The sequence below is a fragment of the Vulpes lagopus genome, chromosome 3 (genome assembly GCF_018345385.1).
Source record: "Vulpes lagopus strain Blue_001 chromosome 3, ASM1834538v1, whole genome shotgun sequence".
Lineage (NCBI taxonomy): Eukaryota > Metazoa > Chordata > Mammalia > Carnivora > Canidae > Vulpes > Vulpes lagopus.
In genome coordinates this window covers 73,127,087-73,146,983 of record NC_054826.1, presented here as the reverse complement: position 1 = coordinate 73,146,983, position 19,897 = coordinate 73,127,087, and the positions used below count along the sequence as shown (strand labels likewise).

The 19,897-nt window shown below is 37.7% G+C and overlaps 1 protein-coding gene across 1 annotated transcript in view; it reads left to right on the top strand.

The window, feature by feature from the left end:
- REEP3 (receptor accessory protein 3) overlaps positions 1–19,897 on the top strand; it is a 99,642-nt gene that overhangs the window by 42,525 nt on the left and 37,220 nt on the right. Inside the window, exon 2 of the mRNA XM_041746947.1 lies at positions 3,215–3,287. Within this exon, the coding sequence (XP_041602881.1) occupies positions 3,215–3,287 (73 nt within the window). The remainder of the gene's footprint in view (positions 1–3,214; positions 3,288–19,897) is intronic.

The following is a 19,897-nucleotide window of genomic DNA, read 5'->3' as shown; positions in this document are numbered from 1 at the left end:
ATAATCAATTGTATCCAAATTCTAAAGGAAAATACAAACTGGACTGAAATTAAATTGAATATTTAAACTAGAACTCTGAAGGCTAACTGTGGGACTTGTACCTTGTGTCAGCAGTGGGAATGAACACAGCAGACCTAGAAATTGTGTTTTGGTTGACACCCCAGTTCATAAGGTTTGTTGCTTCCTCAGAACTCACTAGGCTGGATAACCCCTCTGCCTTTTAGGGGTTGCCCTGTGTTGAATCGTTAAGCCCTAGGTTCTGTGACAGGCTAAAAATCCTGTATCCAGAGTCTGGATTGGCTTCTGCTGAAGTAGCCTTCCCAGGGTAGTGTTGTAAATAAGGCAGAGATTGTCAATGATGTGGCTTCTACTTGGTAAAGATAAAATCCCCAGCAGAAGACTTGGTATTCCTTTGAGCTGGTGACAACAGCACCAAACTCAGAGTTCATCTTTGTGAGGAATAACAAAGTCAACAGGTATTTACTATACCTCTCCCACCAAAAAATAAATTATAAATGGACTAAAAATATAGAAGTGTAGATAATCACTTGCAGTGTAAGAAAAGCTTAATATAAATGCAAACACCTATTTAATATAAAACTTCATAAATATCGGTATTATAGGCTGAATTGTGTCCCCCTCCCAAATTCATATGTTGAGGTCCTAAGAATGTAACTGTATTTGGAGATAAAAGATTAAAGAAAGTGATTAAGTTAAAATGAGATCTTTGAGGTATCTTAATACAATGTGACCGGTATTCTTCTAAGATAAGGAGGTTACACAGACCAAGGGATGACTATGTGAGGACACAGTGAGAAAGTGGCCATTTCAATCCAAGAAGAAAGGTCTCAAAAGAAACGAAACCCAACAGCACCTTGCTCTTGGCCTTCTAGCCTCCTGTGAGAAAATAAATACCTATTGCTTAAGTCATCCAATCTGTGGTATTTATTTAACAGCCCAACAAACTTTGTTCAACACATTTTATCAATATGTAAATAATACTGAAACAGCATCACACAACAATAATATCAAAACGACCTAGGGATCCCTGGGTGGCTCAGCGGTTTAGTGCCTGCCTTTGGGGCAGGGCGTGATCCTGGAGACCCAGGATCAAGTCCCACATCCGGCTCCCTGCATGGAGCCTGGAGCCTGCTTCTCCCTCTGCCTGTGTCTCTGCCTCTCTCTCTCTCTCATGAATAAATAAATAAAATCTTTAAAAAAAAAAAAACGACCTATAAACAATATCAAAAGATAATAAGAACATAGACAAATATTGTTTAATCTGCAAAATAGAGAAGGACCTAGAATCTACAACACTCCAGTAACAGTGAACATATGTAGCACCCAGAACTTGATCTTAAATACCATTCTCCAGTGAAAGGAACCAAGACTCCTTGGAGAAATGACTGATTCTAGGATTGAGGCAGGATATACATTAGATGAGCCTGGGGCATCATATAGTGCCAGAAAGTAGCAAATTGTTTTAAAAAAAAAACCAAAACCCTCACAATTTTACATCTGTCAAAGGGACACAGGAAAGAACTGAAAGATCTGTGTTCAAAGCCTTAGCGACAAAATGAAGTATTATTGTATTAGAACCCAAAGTGTAGTATTGATATAAGTAAATCATTGAAGAAATAAATGGAGAATAGATAATGTCCAAGGCAGAAAAATTTCAAATGCTTCATGTAGATACTCCACTCAAGAAAGTGGAACTAATTCCCTATTCAGGTATGGCTTGTGCATAGCAGCTTCCTTCCCAAGAACACAGCATGAACAGGTATGGGGTAAGGGGTAACCTTACAGTGAAGTCTGACAAACACTACTCAGCCTGGTGGTCAAGGTTAACATCAACAGTGATAAATCATACTGATAGTATGTCCTTGATATAATAAGATGAAATGATACTTTACCTCCTGTGCTCCTCCTCCTGAAAACCCATACCTCAGTTTAATCATAAGAAAAGCAGCAAATTCCAGTACAGGGATCTCCTCCAATATTCTTCACCAATACTCAAAACTGTTGCAGTAATTTCCCAAGGAAAGTCTGAGAACCTTTTTTTTTTTTTTTTTTTTAACCCAAGAGGACCTAAGGAGACATGATAAATAAATATAATGTGTTGTCCTAGATGGGATGTTGGGACAGAAAGGATGGTAAGTAAAAACTAAAGAAATCAGAATAGAGTATGTACTTCAGTTAGTAATATATCAATATTGGTTTGTGAATTGTGGTAACATGTACCATACTACTGCAAGATGTAGATAATGGAGGAAAGATGGTGTAGGGTTTATGGTAACTATAGTGTATTTCCAACTTTTCTGTAAATTTAAAACTATTCCAAAAGATTTTTAAATAGACCAGAAAAGTAGACAACAGGATATCATATACCATATGTATCAAAAAGCCAGTAAACACTTAAGAAGAAAGTCAGGTTTGCTAGTATTCAGGAATGTATATTACAACATCTATGAGATTCTCCTACTTAACTGGCAAACTTTTTTCTTTTTTAAATAATGATGCCAATGATCACCAATGTATAGGAATGTAAAGTAGAACCACTACTCTGGAGGGCATTTTGATAATAGGTAAAAATATATGTACTCTTTGAAGCAGCAACATCCCAACTAGGAAGTGCATATCAATGGACAGAAATGTTTTTGTTATGTGCAATGGCAATAACCTGGAAATCAACCATAAGCCTATTATGTATTTTCAAGTACAAATTTAGATTATGGGAATACTACATGTGGATAAAAAGTAGGATTTGTATACAATAAAATGTTGCCTGCAGTTATCTCTGGTACGGTTGGGACAATTTTTATTTTTGGTGATTTTGTTCATTTTCCAAATGTTAAGGAACTGTAGAATATTCTTTGTGATGACAAAGACTTTATTTTTAAATTCAAGTATAATTAACAGTGTTAATATTAGTTTCAGGTGTTAAATGAGAAAGTTTTTTATGATGATTTTTAAAATATAAATTTTTTCCAATGAAACTATACCTAGAATATTAAAATCCTTTTTGTTTAAAAAAAAGCGTATTTTTACTTTGCTTTTCTGAGTGGATTTAGTCTGTGCACAAATTTGCATTCATACAAATTTACACCGTTGTATGTTTCCCATGTAGTTTCTACTTTTCTATTAGGTGAAATTTTTATAAGCTCCTAAAAGCATTGTTGTATTTGATTGGTCTCCTCATACTTTTTACTTTTAGGTTGGTGTTTGGGATGCTTTATCCTGCATATTACTCCTACAAAGCTGTGAAAACAAAAAACGTGAAGGAATATGTAAGTATAGCTTTATGAGTGATTAATTCTAGCTTAATGTATCTGTGATATACAAGACTAGAAAATAATTATTTTAGAAATAGCTGGGATAATGTTTTTGGTTAAAAAGTTTATATAAATAAAAAGACTAACTTCATTAACTTCATAAACTAATTTTGAATACAATTCCAAAGTGAAATTTCAAAAAAAAAGTTCACTGTCAGTTGGCATTTAAATAAGTGCATGATTTCCAATTACCTAAATGGGTAATTGGATCTACTGCTATCCATTTTGTCTAAGTTCCAGTATAAGAATTGGGGGTGGGGGGACGACTGTATTTTTTAGCCTGTGAATTTATAGATACACTAAGAACATAATTCCCACCCCAAACTTTTTTCCTTTTCTCATAGGAGTTTTATAACTTTTTAACTGAGTTAAATATACAGATACCTATCACTACTGACAATTACAGTCTTTTCCTTCTTAAGTCAGACTCTACAGTTGATCCTTGAACAACATAGGGGTTAGGGCCGCTCAGGCATGGACACGCACACACACACACACCCTCCTCCCCATGTATGTTAAATACTGTATTAAAAGTAAGCTAGAATGGATCACCTAGGTGACTGTTCCACATCAGACTCTTGATTTTTGGCTCAGGTTATTATTTCAGTGTTGTGAGATCAAGCCCTATGTTGGGCTCTGCACTGGCTATGGAACCTGCCAGATTCCAGAGCAAGGATTCTCTTGCTCTCCCTCTGCCCTTCCTCTTTCTCTCTCTCTACCTCTCTTTAAAAAAAAATTAAAGGCTAGAGAAAAGATGTTAAGGAAAATCATAGGGAAGAGAAGAATATGTTTATAGGACTTTACTATATTTATTGAAAAAGAACTTAGGTATAAGTGGACCTGCACAGCTCAAACCTATGTTGTTCAAGGATCAGCTGTACTAGCCAGGCACTCCTGGCTCACACAGCGGTTGAGCATCTGCCTTTGGCTCAGGTGTGATCCCAGTCCCAGGATCAAGTTCCACATCAGGTTCCCTGTGAGGAGCCTGCTTCTTCCTTTGCCTGTGTCACTGCCTCTCTCGTGTATCTCTCATGAATAAATAAAATATATTTTTTTTTAAAGTAGCCAATACATTCCTTCTTATTTGGAATGTTTGTTGTACTGTTATTAAAGGAGATCTTTTTTTCTGAATCTAACCACAGTTCAAATACAGGGTGAAGTTTCTCAACTTTGTACCCGTTTCACCTATAAAAATATTATAAACCCAGGATATGCAATAACTGGTGTTCCCCTGTGTGTCTTTGTGTATATATTTGTATTTGTGGTATTCCCCTACCTTCCCTCTAAATCTGGGTGATTTTGTTGGAAAAAAAATTAAGTACAAATTGAAAATGAAGTCTATATGAGAAGGTCTAATAATACAAAGATATTATCAGTGGGTACACAAATACCATGCCCTAAAATAAAAAGGGAATAACAGGAAGAAATATGAAAGTATAATACTATAAAAAAATAAATAAATGGGCCTATCATGTATGAATTAATGTTAAAAGAGCAGAAAAGATATTGTTATTTAGGAGTTGATCTAAGAACCATTATAAAATATTTGTTTCTTACTATGCATCAGTTAATTTTTAAAGACTTAGAAACATGGGTTTGTGTGTTTTAATCCTTTAATAAAACACTCAAATTTTTATAACTGTAATTTATTCTATAAATTTGGGATTAATAAGAGAGATCTAACCCCGAAATTTTAATTCTACTTCATAAGTTGAAGATAACCTGTGGAAGAGAATCCAGTAACATTCTTATTCACACTGATGGAAAAACCGTAAGACTCTATATATGTGGATATATATACACATATGTTTGCATACGATGTGTAGTTAGGTATATACTAAACAGATTGCCTTGTAGTGTTTAGAGAATAACTCATTATCAACAAAGTAGGAATTATTTGTACATAATTTTGCTATAATATTGTAATTTTGGAAAGTTCTCTTAACATTGTTTTGGGAACATCAGCATAAGGAGTAGTTGAAGAGAAACCAAGGAAGTAGAAAGGGAATTGGTTTGATAGTTACATGGTAATCAACTCTCCACAAGGGAAAGGAAAGCTAAAAGCAGAAATGGTCAGGCTTTAAAACAGAAAAAGCAGCGCATTAGCCTGTAACAAGGAAATAACAACTCAGAAGACTTTGTGACCAAGTTGTCTGCCATCAAGCCTGCTGGATAGATCAAGCTGAGATATCACGTTAGAACATTTGCATTTATATGATTTCCTATGAGTTTCAAAATACTTTTACATATTACTGTTTCCAATTGCTACTGTAACAAATTGCCAAGCACCTACCGGCTTAAACCAACCCCAACTATTCTCTTACTATTCTCTTACAACTATTCTCTTAGAGATCAGACATCTGAAATGCATCTACAGGGCTGTACTCTTTCTGGAGGTTGTAAGGAAAAATCTGTTCCCTTACCTTTCCTAGCTTCTACAGGTTGCATACATCCTTGGCTTAGGGTTCTATTCATCATCTTCAAAGCAAGAAATATTGAGCTGAGACTTCTTACATTTCTATGTCTCTGGTTCTTTCTCTCTTCTGCCTCCCTCTTCCACTTATAAGGATGCTTGTGGTTATGTCAGGTCCACCTAAGTAACCCAGGGTCCTCTCTCCACCATAAGGAGCTGGTTAGCAACCTGAATTCCATGTGCAGCTCGATTTCTCCTTTACCGTGTGACCTAACATTTGCACACGTTTTAGGAATTAGGACATGGACCTCTTTGGGAGTGGGAGACATTATTCTGTGTACCATAACATCTCATTGGTCCTCACTACAACTTTAAATCAATAAATAAATAAGAAAAATATTTCAATATTACACTCTCAGAGAAGTATATTATTGCCCAGGGTCACATTAAGGCAGGAATGATTGGATATCTTGTTTCTAATGTTTTATTCCTTCTCTTGTACCATGCTACCTTTAGAAAAGTAGGTAAGGATTCTAGCTTCAGGAAAAAGTAGAAACAGTTTAAAAGAAGAAACAATCAGCCAAGAGACAGACTTCCAGAGCACACTTTCCAGGGCCACAAAAATAGGATATTTTCCAAGAAGGCCACGGAGGCTGCTTACTTAGCCTGTACTGGGGCAGGACTCAGAAGCATCTAAGTCAACTATGACCAGAATAGTTAAAGATGAAGTGAGATTTTGAAAGTGTTGGCAGTTCTTTAATTATTTCCAATGTAAGTTTACTTTTGACAAAATGCTTGAATATTATTTTATTGCTGAGTCTCACTTAAACTCTTATCATAACAGTTTTACTAGAACTCTGTTCTCATTAAGTTTTCCTGTATAGAGGGATGCCCGGGTGGCTCACCAGTTGGGTGCCTGCCTTCAGCTCAGGTCGTGATTCCCGGATCCAGGATCAAGTCTCACATCGGGCTCCCTTTGAGGAGCCTGCTTCTCCCTCTGCCTGTGTCTCTGCCTCTCTCTCAGTCTGTGTTTCTCATGAATAAATAAATAAATCTTAAAAAAAAAAAAAAATTTTTTTCCTGCAGAGTGATCCCATCCACTTTTGCTTTCTTTTGCATATGGTAGTTCACCTTCTTCAGATTTCCTGGTTATATTTTTAATAGCCTTTTATATTATCATATATTATATTATCTGCCTGTATGTGTGTCTGTCCTCTCCACGTGCAACAGCTCCGTGGAGTTTTGTTGTTTTGTTAACTGCTATGTTCCCCTTCCTAAAACAGTACATGGTGCGTATCGTAGGTACTCATTATTTGAATGAATGAGTGAATGAATGTTCAGACTAAGAACAGGAAGAAGAGTTGAGAGTACATTTCTTAAGTAGATTGGTCTAGTTTCTCAGCTTTGATTCTGCTAGGTTAAGGATTATACAGTCCAGTCTGACTTATCCCCAAGCTCATTTTCTTAGTGGTATTTGGTTATTACCTAAATTCCACTGATATCTACTTCAAAATTGTTTTCAGAAAGCAAACATTTTAGATTAATTTACTTCTTTCCACCCTAACTACTACCATTCCCCTTAAGCCTGCAAATAGTAGATTGCACCTGATAAAACAGATGCTGTACTCAAATCAAAACAAATGGAAAGTGCTGTGTATTTTGGCAACCTTCCTTTCTTCCTTTGCCTATTTTTAAAACAGAGCTTTCCTAGGATATAATTTCCTGTATAGTGTGGCTGATATGGCCTACTTAAAGTCTTTCAGCCTTGCAGTAATTGAAATGTAAACTTACTGAAGAATTAGTATGGTTTTGCAAATTTTTTTAGGCTTATACCATCTCGTGACTTGAAAATAGAGTGTTTACTTCCAAGTCGTGTGTAATTGCTGTAGCTTTTCTAGGAAACCATGTTCTTATTCTAAGAATGTTGGAGAACGTGGCAATGAAAAGATTGGCTGACAGCACTTAAAAAATCAAAATCAGACATTTGGTCCTGAGATTTACTGTGAGCAAGAACAAAGAACAGTGAAAATTCTGGGAGATTACACTTTTAAAAGCTTAGAAATAGCCCTCTAAAACCCTATTGACTTGATTTTGAAAATGACCTAATTTTTCTTGAATACTTGGGTGATAGGAAAATGAACAAATACACCCCTACTAGCTTTATAGTTCTTTTCAACTAGTAAAATCTGAAGTTGTCTGCTAGTTTCAGGGTGAATATAGAAGAGGAAAAAATACAATACAATAAAGAAAATATATATTTCTTTATTGTCAAGAAGTGTTTGTTCCCCAGGCATCTTTTCGTATTTTTGTTTAAAGATTTTATATATTTATTTGAGAGAGAGCACAAGCAGGGACAGGGCCCAAGGGAGAGAGAAGCAGACTCCCGCTAAGCAGGGAGCCCAAGGCAGGGCTCCATCCCAGGACCCTGGGATTATGACCTGAGCTGAAGGCAGATGCTTAACCAACTGAGCCACTCAGATGCCCCATCTTCTCATGTTTTGGATTAAAAATACTCATTTGATTCAAGGGTTTTAATTTGGAAGGTGTAAAGTTTAACCCACTGATTAAGGTGGAATTTTCTGAAAATTAGTTTTGTCAAGCCACATGCTTATCTGTTTACTTTCCATTCTGATCTAATTTTAATTTAGTTTTTATTTTTATCAAAGCTGTACTTATAATTTTAAAATCAGTTTTCTAAAGTTTATAATGGAAAACAACAGTTCCCCCACCTTCCCTTCCCTATTTCTCTCTTGATGCTACTTTCAGCCCTTTTATCCAAATCCTTTAGTATTTATTTCCATATCTAAATAATATGCTTATATTGCTATTTCTTAATTTTTCAGATGGATATTATCAGTTGACTTCTTTCTATTAAAGATGATTAATAGTAGCTACGCAGTGTCACTATACATGTGCATATTCCCCTGTTCCGGATTGCCTCCCAGGGTCTTACTCAATATTTGCATTATTTAGGCTAAGTTAGAAACACACAATAGACTGAAGAGATAAAAAACACAACACCTAGAACCAGGCTGCCTGGGTTATCATCACAGCCCTGTCCATTACTGGTTGTGTCATTGTACAAGTTTTTGACCTTCCTGTGCCTCAGTTTCCTTCACTGAAAAATGAGAACTGTTATAGTACTTACCTCCTCAGGTGGTTGTAAGAATTATGAGTTAATGAACATAAAGCATTTAAATCAGTACCTGACATATAAGAGTACCTGTTATATAGGGGTTTTTTTATTATGAAAACGTTATTTGGATTTGGTCTCTTCAGTGTCTACATTATCATTTTTTTTCCTACACAGTAGTTTCTTTTCCCAGGTGTTATTCATTGTCTTGTTTTTCGTTTGTTTGAGTTTTCACTTATATGATATTCTGTATTGCGCATTTAGACCCAGACTCTGCATAGTTGTATAGATTTCTTCTCAGTGTGTCAACATCCATTAGATATTCCATACTGGCTCTTGTTTTAAATCCTCAGATTCCTTCATCTCCTGTTTTCCTTCTTTTTTTTTTTTTTTAAGGTTTTATTTATTTATTCATGAGAGACACAGAGAGAGAAGCAGAGACATAGGCAGAGGGAGAAGCAGGCTCATCACAGGGAGCCTGATGGGGGACGCAATCCCAGGACCCCGGGATCATGACCTGAGCCAAAGGCAGATGTTCAACCACTGAGCCAGCCAGGCATCCCTGTTTTCCTCCTTTTTATTTTACTTCCTCATTTAAAGGAAGTACATCCTTCCCAAGAAGGCTGTGTGAGAGGCAAATTTTTTGAGATGCTAGATTGTAAATAATTTTCCTTCAGAATTTTGAAGGCATTTCTCCATTGCCTTTCAGCTTTTAATGTTGCTGTGGAGAAGTCTGAAGCCATTCTGATTCTTACCTGTTTGTGGCATCTTTCTCATGTCCCCATTGCTTACAATTTCATGATGATGTATGTGTGTGAGTTGACTGTGATAGATTTTACCAAATCCTCAATAGTCCCTTTTAACTTAGGAATTCTTTGTCCTTCAGCTCTGGTTAGTTAAATTGACTTCTCAAAATGATTTTCTCCTCTCCATTTTCACCATTTGTTCTGTCTGGGATTCCTTTTATTCAGTTATAAACCACTTGGACTGATTATCTAATATTCTGATAGTTTTTCTTCTCTTTCCTGTCACTTTTTTTTTTGCACTATTTTGTGATGGGTTTCTCAATTTCATCTTCCAACCCTTTAGTTAATCTTTTAATTTCTGCTCCCATGTGTTGAATTTCTAAGAGTGCTTTTCATTTTCTGAATGTTCCTCTTCCTTATAGGAACTCTTGAGTTGTCTACAATAGGTTCCCTCTTGCCTCAGTCTATGAATGATGGTGTTTTAGACGTGTTCTTTCTGTACAGTCTCCCCTTTGAGTTCTGTTTGTCTTAGTATCTGTCTCTCACGGATGGTTTTCTCAAATGTTGGGTAGTCCTTGGTCCTCTGCTCGTGTTGGAGCATGATAATTACAAGCTGGCTGGAAGCCTTATGTCTGTGAGGAGACTTGCTGAATGTCCTTTTCACTGTAGGGTGATCCGATGAGGTAACTATATTTGTTCCTGAGAGGAAGTACCACAATCCAAATAGCTTAAGAAAAAAATCAGAAATTTATATCTCACGGTTCTGGAGGCAAGAAGGACATCATGAAGATGTGCACAGGGTCACACCTCCCTCTGGAACCTGTCAAGGAGAATCCTTTTTTTTTTTTTTTAAGATTTTATTTTAGGGATGCCTGGGTGCCTCAGTGGTTGAATGTCTGCCTTCAGCTCAGGTCATGATCCGGGGTCCTGGGATCCTGTGTCTCTGCCTCTCTCTGACACAGACAGGAAGAAGCAGGCTCCCTGCAGGGGGCCCGATGTGGGACTCAATCCCAGGACCCCAGGATCATGCCCTGAGCCAAAGGCTCAACCGTTAAGCCACCCAAGTGTCCCTAGGAGAATCCTTTCTTGCCTGTGTGATTTCCTGCAGTCTAGGGGGCCCTTGCCTTCCAGCTGCAGCACTTCACACTGTCCCTGTCGTCATACAGTGTTCTTAGAGTTGCTTCTGTCCTCCTTACAAGGAAGCATTGGATTCAGGGCCCAGCTATACCCAAGTACGGCCTCATCTTAATGAATTACACCTTCAGCGACCCTGTTTCCAAGTGATGTCACAGTCTTAGGTAGTTGGGGTTAGAACTTCGTATTAGTCAGCTCAGGCTGCCATCATACAGGGAGGAACTTAAACAGCACAAGTTTATTTTCTTACAGCTGTGGAGGCTGAAAGTCTGAGCCAAAGGTGCCATAGGGGTTGGGTTTCGGTGAAGCCTCTTCCTGGCTTATAGATAGCCTTTTCTATGTGCATGCATGAAGAAAGCTCTCATGAGTGTCTCTTGCTTATGAGGGTCCAAGTTCTGTCAAATTAGGGCCCCCTTATGACCTCATTTGATCTTAATTACCTCCTGTCTCCAAATACAGTCACTTTGGGGCTTATGGCTTCAACATATGAATTCGGGGTTATCACAGTTCAGACCATAACAGACTTCAACATATCTGAGGGAGATACAGTTCAAACCATAATGACTGTTTCTTGGAAAATTGACAATGCCTAGATCTTTAGGTATTTTCTCTCATGCAAGTCAGATTCTTGAGAGAAGATTCTTCCATTCTGAAAGGATGCTTGGTTGCTCGTATTCCGGTAAGAGAATAAGGGTTGGGGGCTTTCAATATTTAACTTATAAACTGGAACCTAATTCCTATTCTCAACTGTGCCAGGATTTCCAAATCCAGAGCACCTCTGACTCACTCTTCGCAGAGAGTCAGCCACAGGGTTCTTCTGGGAGGAAGGAGGTGAATGGACAGACCACTAAGTGGGAGGGCATCTGGGCACCTGCCTGCTCCTTAGGCAGACCTACCTCCATTCTACCTGTCTTTTGCCCTAGTGGCCAAGAATTGTGTCACCAGTTCTTGAGCTTTTCAGGAGCCCTGTAGTGTCAACTTGGGATTGCTTCTCAATTTCTCCCACTGTCAGCTTAATAACTATCAGGCCTCCTAAGTCACTTGCTGCTCATCCACTTCCTTCCTACCTCCAAAAATTTTGATGCTGTCTTCTCTTCTACATTCTTCCGGACTTAATATCTTTTTTAAAAATCACTTTTATTGTTGTTTTAATCATATTTGTGGTTAAGGATACAATTAAATGTGTATATTCAATTTATTATCTTTTACCCAGATTCCCAGATCGACTTTGTGAGTGGAATACTTCTGGTTGAAATATACTGTGCTATTAAATAAGACTGATACCATTAACATTGGTTTTTAAAATCTCATAGAAGATAGCTTTTTTTTTTTTTAAGATTTTATTTATTTATTCATGAGAGACCAGAGAGAGAGAGAGAGAGAGGCAAAGACACAAGCAGAGGGAAAAGCAGGCTCCATGCAGGGACCCTGATGTGTGGGACTCAGTCCTGGATCCAGGGATCACACCCTGAGCCAAAGACAGATGCTCAACTGCTGAGCCACCCAGGTATCCCAGAAGATAGCTTTAAAGTAGTATTAGATACCATTTTTTAGATTTTGACAATTATTTTAGAAGTTCATTTTAACTGACATATAATGAATACATGTGTATCTATCTTGTCTTGAGTTATTTGGTTTGTAAATCAAGTTTTGATAAATCAAAATCACAATTGTCACTTAGGACAGTTAGATAAAATCACTTGGGACAGTTCATTATCTTTTAATGAAATAAATCTACCTACATTTGCTTTAGTGAAGTAAGTGATGAATATTCTTTTATAAACCTAATTTTTGATGTGCCAAGTTTACTTCATATGTATATAATACATAAAAGGATATAATTTCACTGCAGAAGTAATTGATGCTGTTATAATTAAATGACTTATACTCCTTATGTTTTCTAAAAACAATTTCTTCATGATTATCTCATGACCATTGCAATGAATCCACTTTAGGAAACAAGTGTTAAATTTAAATAAGGTGATATAATTAGGGGAGGGGGTGTTATATGAATGTCTAGCACAGTTTCTTCTAAAATTTTAGAACATGAGGGATTCCTGGGTAGCTCAGCAGTTGAGTGTCTGCCTTCAGCTCAGGGCATCATCCTGGAGTCCCGCGATCGAGTCATACATTGGGCTCCCCTTGAGCCTTCTTCTTCCTCTGCCTGTCTGTGTCTCTCATGAATAAATAAATCTTTTTTAAAAAAGTTAGAACTGGGGGATCCCTGGGTGGCTCGGCAGTTTGGCGCCTGCCTTTGGCCCAGGGCACAATCGTGGAGTCCCGGGATCGAGTTCAGCATCGGGCTCCCGGCATGGAGCCTGCTTCTCCCTCTGCCTGTGTCTCTGCCTCTCTCTCTTTCTCCCTGTGTCTATCATAAATAAATAAATAAATAAATAAATAAATAAATAAATAAATCTTTAAAAAAATTAAAAAGTTAGAACTTGAATTACAATACCCCTTGACCTTTATGAAGTCAACAAAACCATTACTACAGTTTTCACACCAAGATATAGTGAGCCAACCACAGATATCTTGTCCTTTTCTAGCTTCCAATGCAAATGCTTTGGAAAACATACACAAAAATAAAAATTCTCACAGTAACATTTAAACCTAATAGGCTAACTTGGGCTTTTGCTAATATCTAAGAAGAATTTTACCAACTGTAGTGCCAATGGAAATAGATTTTTAAAAGCAGAGACAGAAATGGTTGTTTCCATTAAAGGAAATGTTAAGTAGTAAATTGGAGGGAGGCCTAGCCACCTCCATCCCAGTCCCCAGTGATGGAACAGCTGAAAATCAAAGAGGCTACAGCATCCAAAACACTTGACCGCCACCATCTTCACTGTGGGGAAATAGCTCACTTTCTGTCTCTGTCTCTCTCTCAAACAAATAAATCTTTAAAAACTAATAAATGAAAATAAAAATTCATGAGAGATGTTACTTTAGAAATATAATAGAAGTGTAGAAAAAAATTCTTTTGAAAAATTACAAAAAATTAAACTATATTTAATTATACAAATATATGAAATTTTGTCTATCTCTTGGCTATCAGAATATAGACTGAATTTTTCTTTAAACCACAGATCCAAACTCTATAGGTAAAATGCAAAAACAATCTTCAAAAGGTCTTGAAAAGTCACAGAAATAGATTGAGATGATTGGTTTTATTTTAAATTATTGTATTACAAAGGCATCTTTTTAAGTTTTTATTTAAATCCCAGTTAACATGCAGTGTAATATTAGTTTCAGGTGTACAATATAGTGATTCAACACTTCCATACAACACCCAATGCTCATCACAAGTGCACTCTTTAATCCCCATCACCCATTTCCCCCATCCCCCACTTACCTCCCCTCTAGTAACCGCCAATTTGTTCTCTATAGTCCAGAGTCAGTTTCAAAGAGGTTTGCCTCTCTCCTTTTTCCCCCTTTGCTCATTTATTTTGTTTCTTAAATTCTACATATGAATGAAATCATATGGTATTTGTTTTTGACTAATTTTGCTTAACATAATACCCTCTAGCTCTATCTATGTCATTGCAAATGGCAAGATGTCACTCATTTTGATGGCTGAGTAATATTCCTTTGTATATGTATACCACTACTCCTTTATCTATACGTCAATTGGTAAACATTTGGACTGTTTCCAGAATTTGGCTATCGTAGATAATACCTCTATAAACATTGGGGTGCATGATCTCTTGGAGTTAGCGTTTTTGTCTTCTTTGGGTAAATACCTAGTAGTGCAATTGCAAGTACTGAATCATAGGGTAGTTCTATTTTAGCTTTTTGAGGAGCCTCCATACTGTTTTCCAGAGTGGCTGTACCAGTTTGCATTTCTACCAACAGTGCATGAGGGTTCCTCTTTCTCCACATCCTTCCAACACCTGTTGTTTCTTGTGTTGTTGATATTAGTCATTCTGATAGGTGTGTCTTGGCGATAGCTAATCTGATAAGATTAAATATAGACTGATTCCTTTTTTTTTAAGCCACAGCTCCAAATTCTGTAGGTAAAGTGAGGGGGGAAATCTTCAAAAGGTCTTGAAAAGTCAGAAAAGTAGATGGAGGGCAGCCCCGGTGGGGCAGCAGTTTAGCGCCGCCTGCAACCCAGGGCGTGATTCTGGAGACCCTGGATCGAGTCCCACATCAGGCTCTCTGTATGATGCCTGCTTCTCCCTCTGCCTGTGTCTCTGCCTCTCTCTCTCTCTCTGACTCTATGAATAAATAAATAAAATCTTAAAAAAAAAAAAAAGTAGATGGAGTTGAATAGTTTTATTTTAAAATATTATATTAATTTTCAAAGGTTGCTAAAAGGCATCTTTTAAATTAAGATCTAGCACTTCAGTTTTATTATATCTTTTTATAATTATTATTCTAAGTAGGCTCCATGCCTAGCATGGAACCCAGTGTAGGGCTTGAACCCATGACTCATGACCCTGAGATCAAGACCTGAGCTGAGATCAAGAGTTGGACACTTGGATACCTGGGTGGCTCAGTCGTTTAAGCATCCTGCCTTCAGCTCAGGTCATAATCCCATGATCCTGAGATCAAGCCCTATATCATGCTCCCTGCTCAGTGGAGAGTCTGCCCCTCCCTCTCCCTCTGCTGATCCCTGTGCTTGTCATGTGCTCACTCACTCTCTCTCTCAGTCAAATAAATAAAATCTTTTTTTTTAAAAAAAGACACTCAAATGACTGAGCCACCCAGGCACCCCATGATGTTCTACCCTTAAGATGATTGTCAAAATAAATTATTGGAGCCACCTGAAGAAGTTTCTGCCATTCACATGAATGTTTGAACATAATTTCAGCCTACTAAGATAACATTCTTACCTTTTCTCTGTAAGAGGAAGACTTAGATGTGCTCTTAGGGAAGAAAGTCTAAGGGCACTTCCTCCTTGGGAAAAGAGGGGTCACCAAGTGGTCAGTGTCCAGATAACTCTAGGCTCTGGGGATGGGTAGACAACAAGGATGTTTCTCATGGAACCTCTTTGAGGTAGAAGAGGCTATAAGCTGCTCTTCCTGGGCAGTTTGCTGAAAGCTTTATGAATAGTGCCTCTGAGAGGTGAGCTAAAGGCCCAGCTTCTTCACTTTTTTGAACTTTTTTTTTCTTTTTTTGATGATGATGTGTCCAAACAGTGTTATGAAAATAAGGGTACATTTTAACTCTTCATATTTAATAAGTTATCACACAAAAACTTATCTTTCTCCAAACCCAAGGCTCTTCTTACTTTCTCTTCATGCATGATACCCACCTTCCTCTAGGTGCCATTGTCAGAACATCCTGCTGCAGTGCTTCTCAAACTTCAGGGTGTGTAGGAATCGCCCTGGGGTTTTGTTGAAATACAGAGTCTGATTTAGTAGGTCTGGCCTGGGCTTGAAATTCTGCTTTCCATCAGGCTTCCAGGTGATCCCAACACCACAGGTCTGTAGACCACAGTTAAAGTAGCAAGAAATTTGGGCACATTCTCAACTCTGGTTACACATCAGAAACACTCATAGAGCTTCTTCTCTTTTAAACTTGTATCTGCCCTCTCTCTACACATGGTGATGATGGGACCTAAACATCTAAAGATGAGGGTTTTTTCTAAGATTTATTTATTTACTTGAGAGAGAAAGTGCAGGAGTGGGGATAGGGATTGAGGGACAGACTCTCAAGCCGATTCCCCACTGAGCACAAAGCCCAGTGTAGGTCCCAATTATCATGACCTGAGCTGAAACCAGGAGTCAGATACTTAACCGACTGAGCCACCCAGGTGCCCCTAAATATGTCTTTTTAATCCCCAAGTAATTTTTATCTACAGCCAAGGTGAAAATAATTGAAAGGTATCTTATTGTGAAAAGTGAATAGTTTTTACCACATTGTACTTTTTTAATATAAGTTTATGTATGCAGATGGACACCAAATAGCAAATTGTTTTAGAAACATCTGTATGTGAATTGACTAATTAACAACTTGGAACATAATGTAGAAAAATAATACTTTCACAAAATGAACCATACAATACAATTATAGGGGTAAGGATATTGAGTTAGACTTTCTCCTAGTTTCTGTGTTGTAGAGCTGGTCATACACAAAATTTTCTGCCTCAGGGAAGTTTCCCTGTAGAATCATCCACCTTTCTTCACTTCACTTCAGCCTCTTTGTTCCTTCGGCTGTGTTTACCCAGGACCTCATGCTGTCCTGCACCCTGGTACTCAATCAGCCCTTCCTTCCCCCAACAATCCTGTGACCCATCACTTGTCTCTGTCCACTCACCCAAATGTGAACCTCAGCTCTCCAGGTGAGATTGATTGCACATGCTTTTGAAAGAAAGTAATTTGAAGAAAAAAAGAAGAAGAAGAAAGTAATTTGATATCCCATGTTCATTTTTCAGTCATGACAGAGATTTATTCTTTCTGCAGTTTTTTCCTACCAGTCTTTGCTTCTCAAGAATAGCATGTTATCCGATGTAGCATAAAGGCTGGTTCTTTTTTTTTTTTTTTTTTTTTAAAGGCTGGTTCTTACTGTTTGAATGACTATTGGACATTTAAAGTGTGCTGTTGAGCCCAGAATATAATACTATTGTTGTATATAAAAGAGTGTATCTTACCTAAAGAATGAAATTTTTCATATTCTGTGTCAGTCTGGCCTGTCACCTAGACAAAGGAGCATATCACCTAGTAGCAAGGTTAATTCACTTGTGGAAACCAAGATGGAATTGTCTATGTGAAAAGAGATGGAATGGGGGTACCTAAGTCCCTAAGAAATGGTGCCAGTCCTCAGAATACTTCATGTGAGAAACATGATGGGCCAAGACTTGGGGAACACTTAGGGAAAGAAGAAGGTAAAGTGACACATACTTATTTTTTTATTTTTAGGTAGAGTGACAACTTAGTGTTAAAAGTAGCATATTTCAGAGGCATCTGAGTAACTCAGTCGGTTGAGGATCTGACTTCTGGTTTCAGCTCAGGTCATGATCTCAGGGTCATGGGATGGAGCCCCACACCTGGGCTTGTACTCTGAGGAGTATGCTTGAAATTCTCTCCCTCACCCTTGCCCTCTGCTCTTCCCAAGAAATTCTTTGTGGTTCTGTTATAAGGGAACTGTCTTTCTCACAAATATTTATTGTCCCAAATAAATCAATAGTACTTTAAACAGTATAAAAAAACAAACTGAATTCTCAGCCAGTGTAGATGGAGAGTATTATTTTGGAATGAGAGTTCATTCCTTTTCTAAATTCTGCTTCCGGGAACAATTCCCATCAGCAGATCCTGCTTTTCACATCGTCTTTCCAGCACTCCTTTTAAATTAATTACCACCTACTTTTTAAACATTTTTGCACTTTTGGCTTCTCTCAAGTTCCTCAGACTGCTGAGGTTTGGTATGAGATGCACGGGCTTCTGTGACTCACAATTACTGAGGGACCGGAGGGAGTAGGGTGATGAGCTTCTATTTCTAGTTAAGTCCTTGAGACCTGCAGACTAAGCCGTGAGGTCTTTGGGAGTGAGGCGTGGGATCTGCAGGTAAACCGTGTGGCAGCAGCTTCATCATCTGAAAGTAAAACCCCCAGACATCTGAATTCAGGGGAGCTGTACACAGTTAAGACAGTCTTAAATAGGGCAGTGAGGGACGAAGTACACCAAAGTCAAGGAAGCCCAAGTCATTTCTAGTTTCATGTAATCACCCCAAACACATGCCCCTTTTTTAAAAAAAGAACTCTTTTCATCCACGGTTTCTGTTCACTTTGGATTGAACTTCAACTAGCTTATTTTCAAGCATGCTTCTAACTTGGCACAGCTGTGGGAAAAATCCCATAACTGAGCCATCTGGGTTGGATAAAAGAGGGAGTTTTTGTATTGATTTCTCACATTTTGTTCCTTTTTGTTTTTAGTGAGGAAAAATCATTATGAAGTAACCAAATTATTGCATAATGTTAATGAAACAGGAGAAATCTTTTCAACTCTATGCTATTTCTAAAGCATTCTATATTAGAAGGTCTCCCTGTTGTCTCTGAAATGTGGTGTAGAATGAATGTTTTGGGTGAATTGACTTGAGTGAATAATAATGGTCAGAAAATAACATTCTTTTTGGGTGGTCTGTAATTCAGCAGTGTTTTTTTCTTTTCAGACTCCGCAAAGATTTTTTTTTTCCTGCAAGGCATATTTTAGTATTTTATGATCTGGATTTACTTAGTGTGGTTATAATTGAAATCATTAGGCATATGTAATTTGTCATTTTTTTCTTAAAGCCTAACATTCATTGCTTTCTGATTCAAAGAATCTGAAGTTAAATGTTGTAAAATTGTTTAATCTCTGATAACTCTGAGAACAACTTTGACAAAATAGACTATATGTTACAAACTGCTGTTTGTGCAATCCAGAGTTACTTGTTTGAGTCTTGCATCAATCCAGACCTTAGAATTAAGAAACTAAATAAAGATTTCATTTATTTATTTGAGAGAAAGAGAGCGCATGTGAGCTCATGTGGGCATGGGCGCACGCTCACACACACACACACACACACACACACACACACACACACACACACGAGTGAGGGGAGAGGTAGAAGCAGGTTCCCCACTGAGCAGGGAGCCTGATATGGGGCTTGATCCCAGGACCCTGGGATCATGACCTGAGCCAAAGGCAGCGCTTAACCACTGAGCCACCCAGACGCCCCCAGACTTATGAAACTATTAAGTAAAAGCCTTCCTCTGTGCTTGCTTTACCAGGAACAAGGTGCTAGGGGCTGGCAACATGATGGTGAACACAATGGTTTCTGTCCCTGTCTAAACGGCGGGGGTAGATGTTATACGAATCATTGCTCAGATATTCTACAAAGAAAGAGTAGGTGCACAAAGATTATATACGACCTTCAGAGGGTGAGGAGTTAGGGAAGGCTTTCCTTTGGAAGTGAAGAAATTTTATTTGTACAAGACAAATAAATAATATATAATAAAATATTAGTTACATAATGGAGCAAACATTATGCTGGTAATCACTAATTCTTATCCTTTTATGTCTTCTTTTACTAATCCCTCCCATGAAAGCTTCTTGGCAGTAGGAACACCTTAACATCAGAGTTTATGCCTATTTCATATCCAAGGGCTTTGTTTATTAAAGGCCCTGAGTAATATTTATCAAATTAATATATCACATAA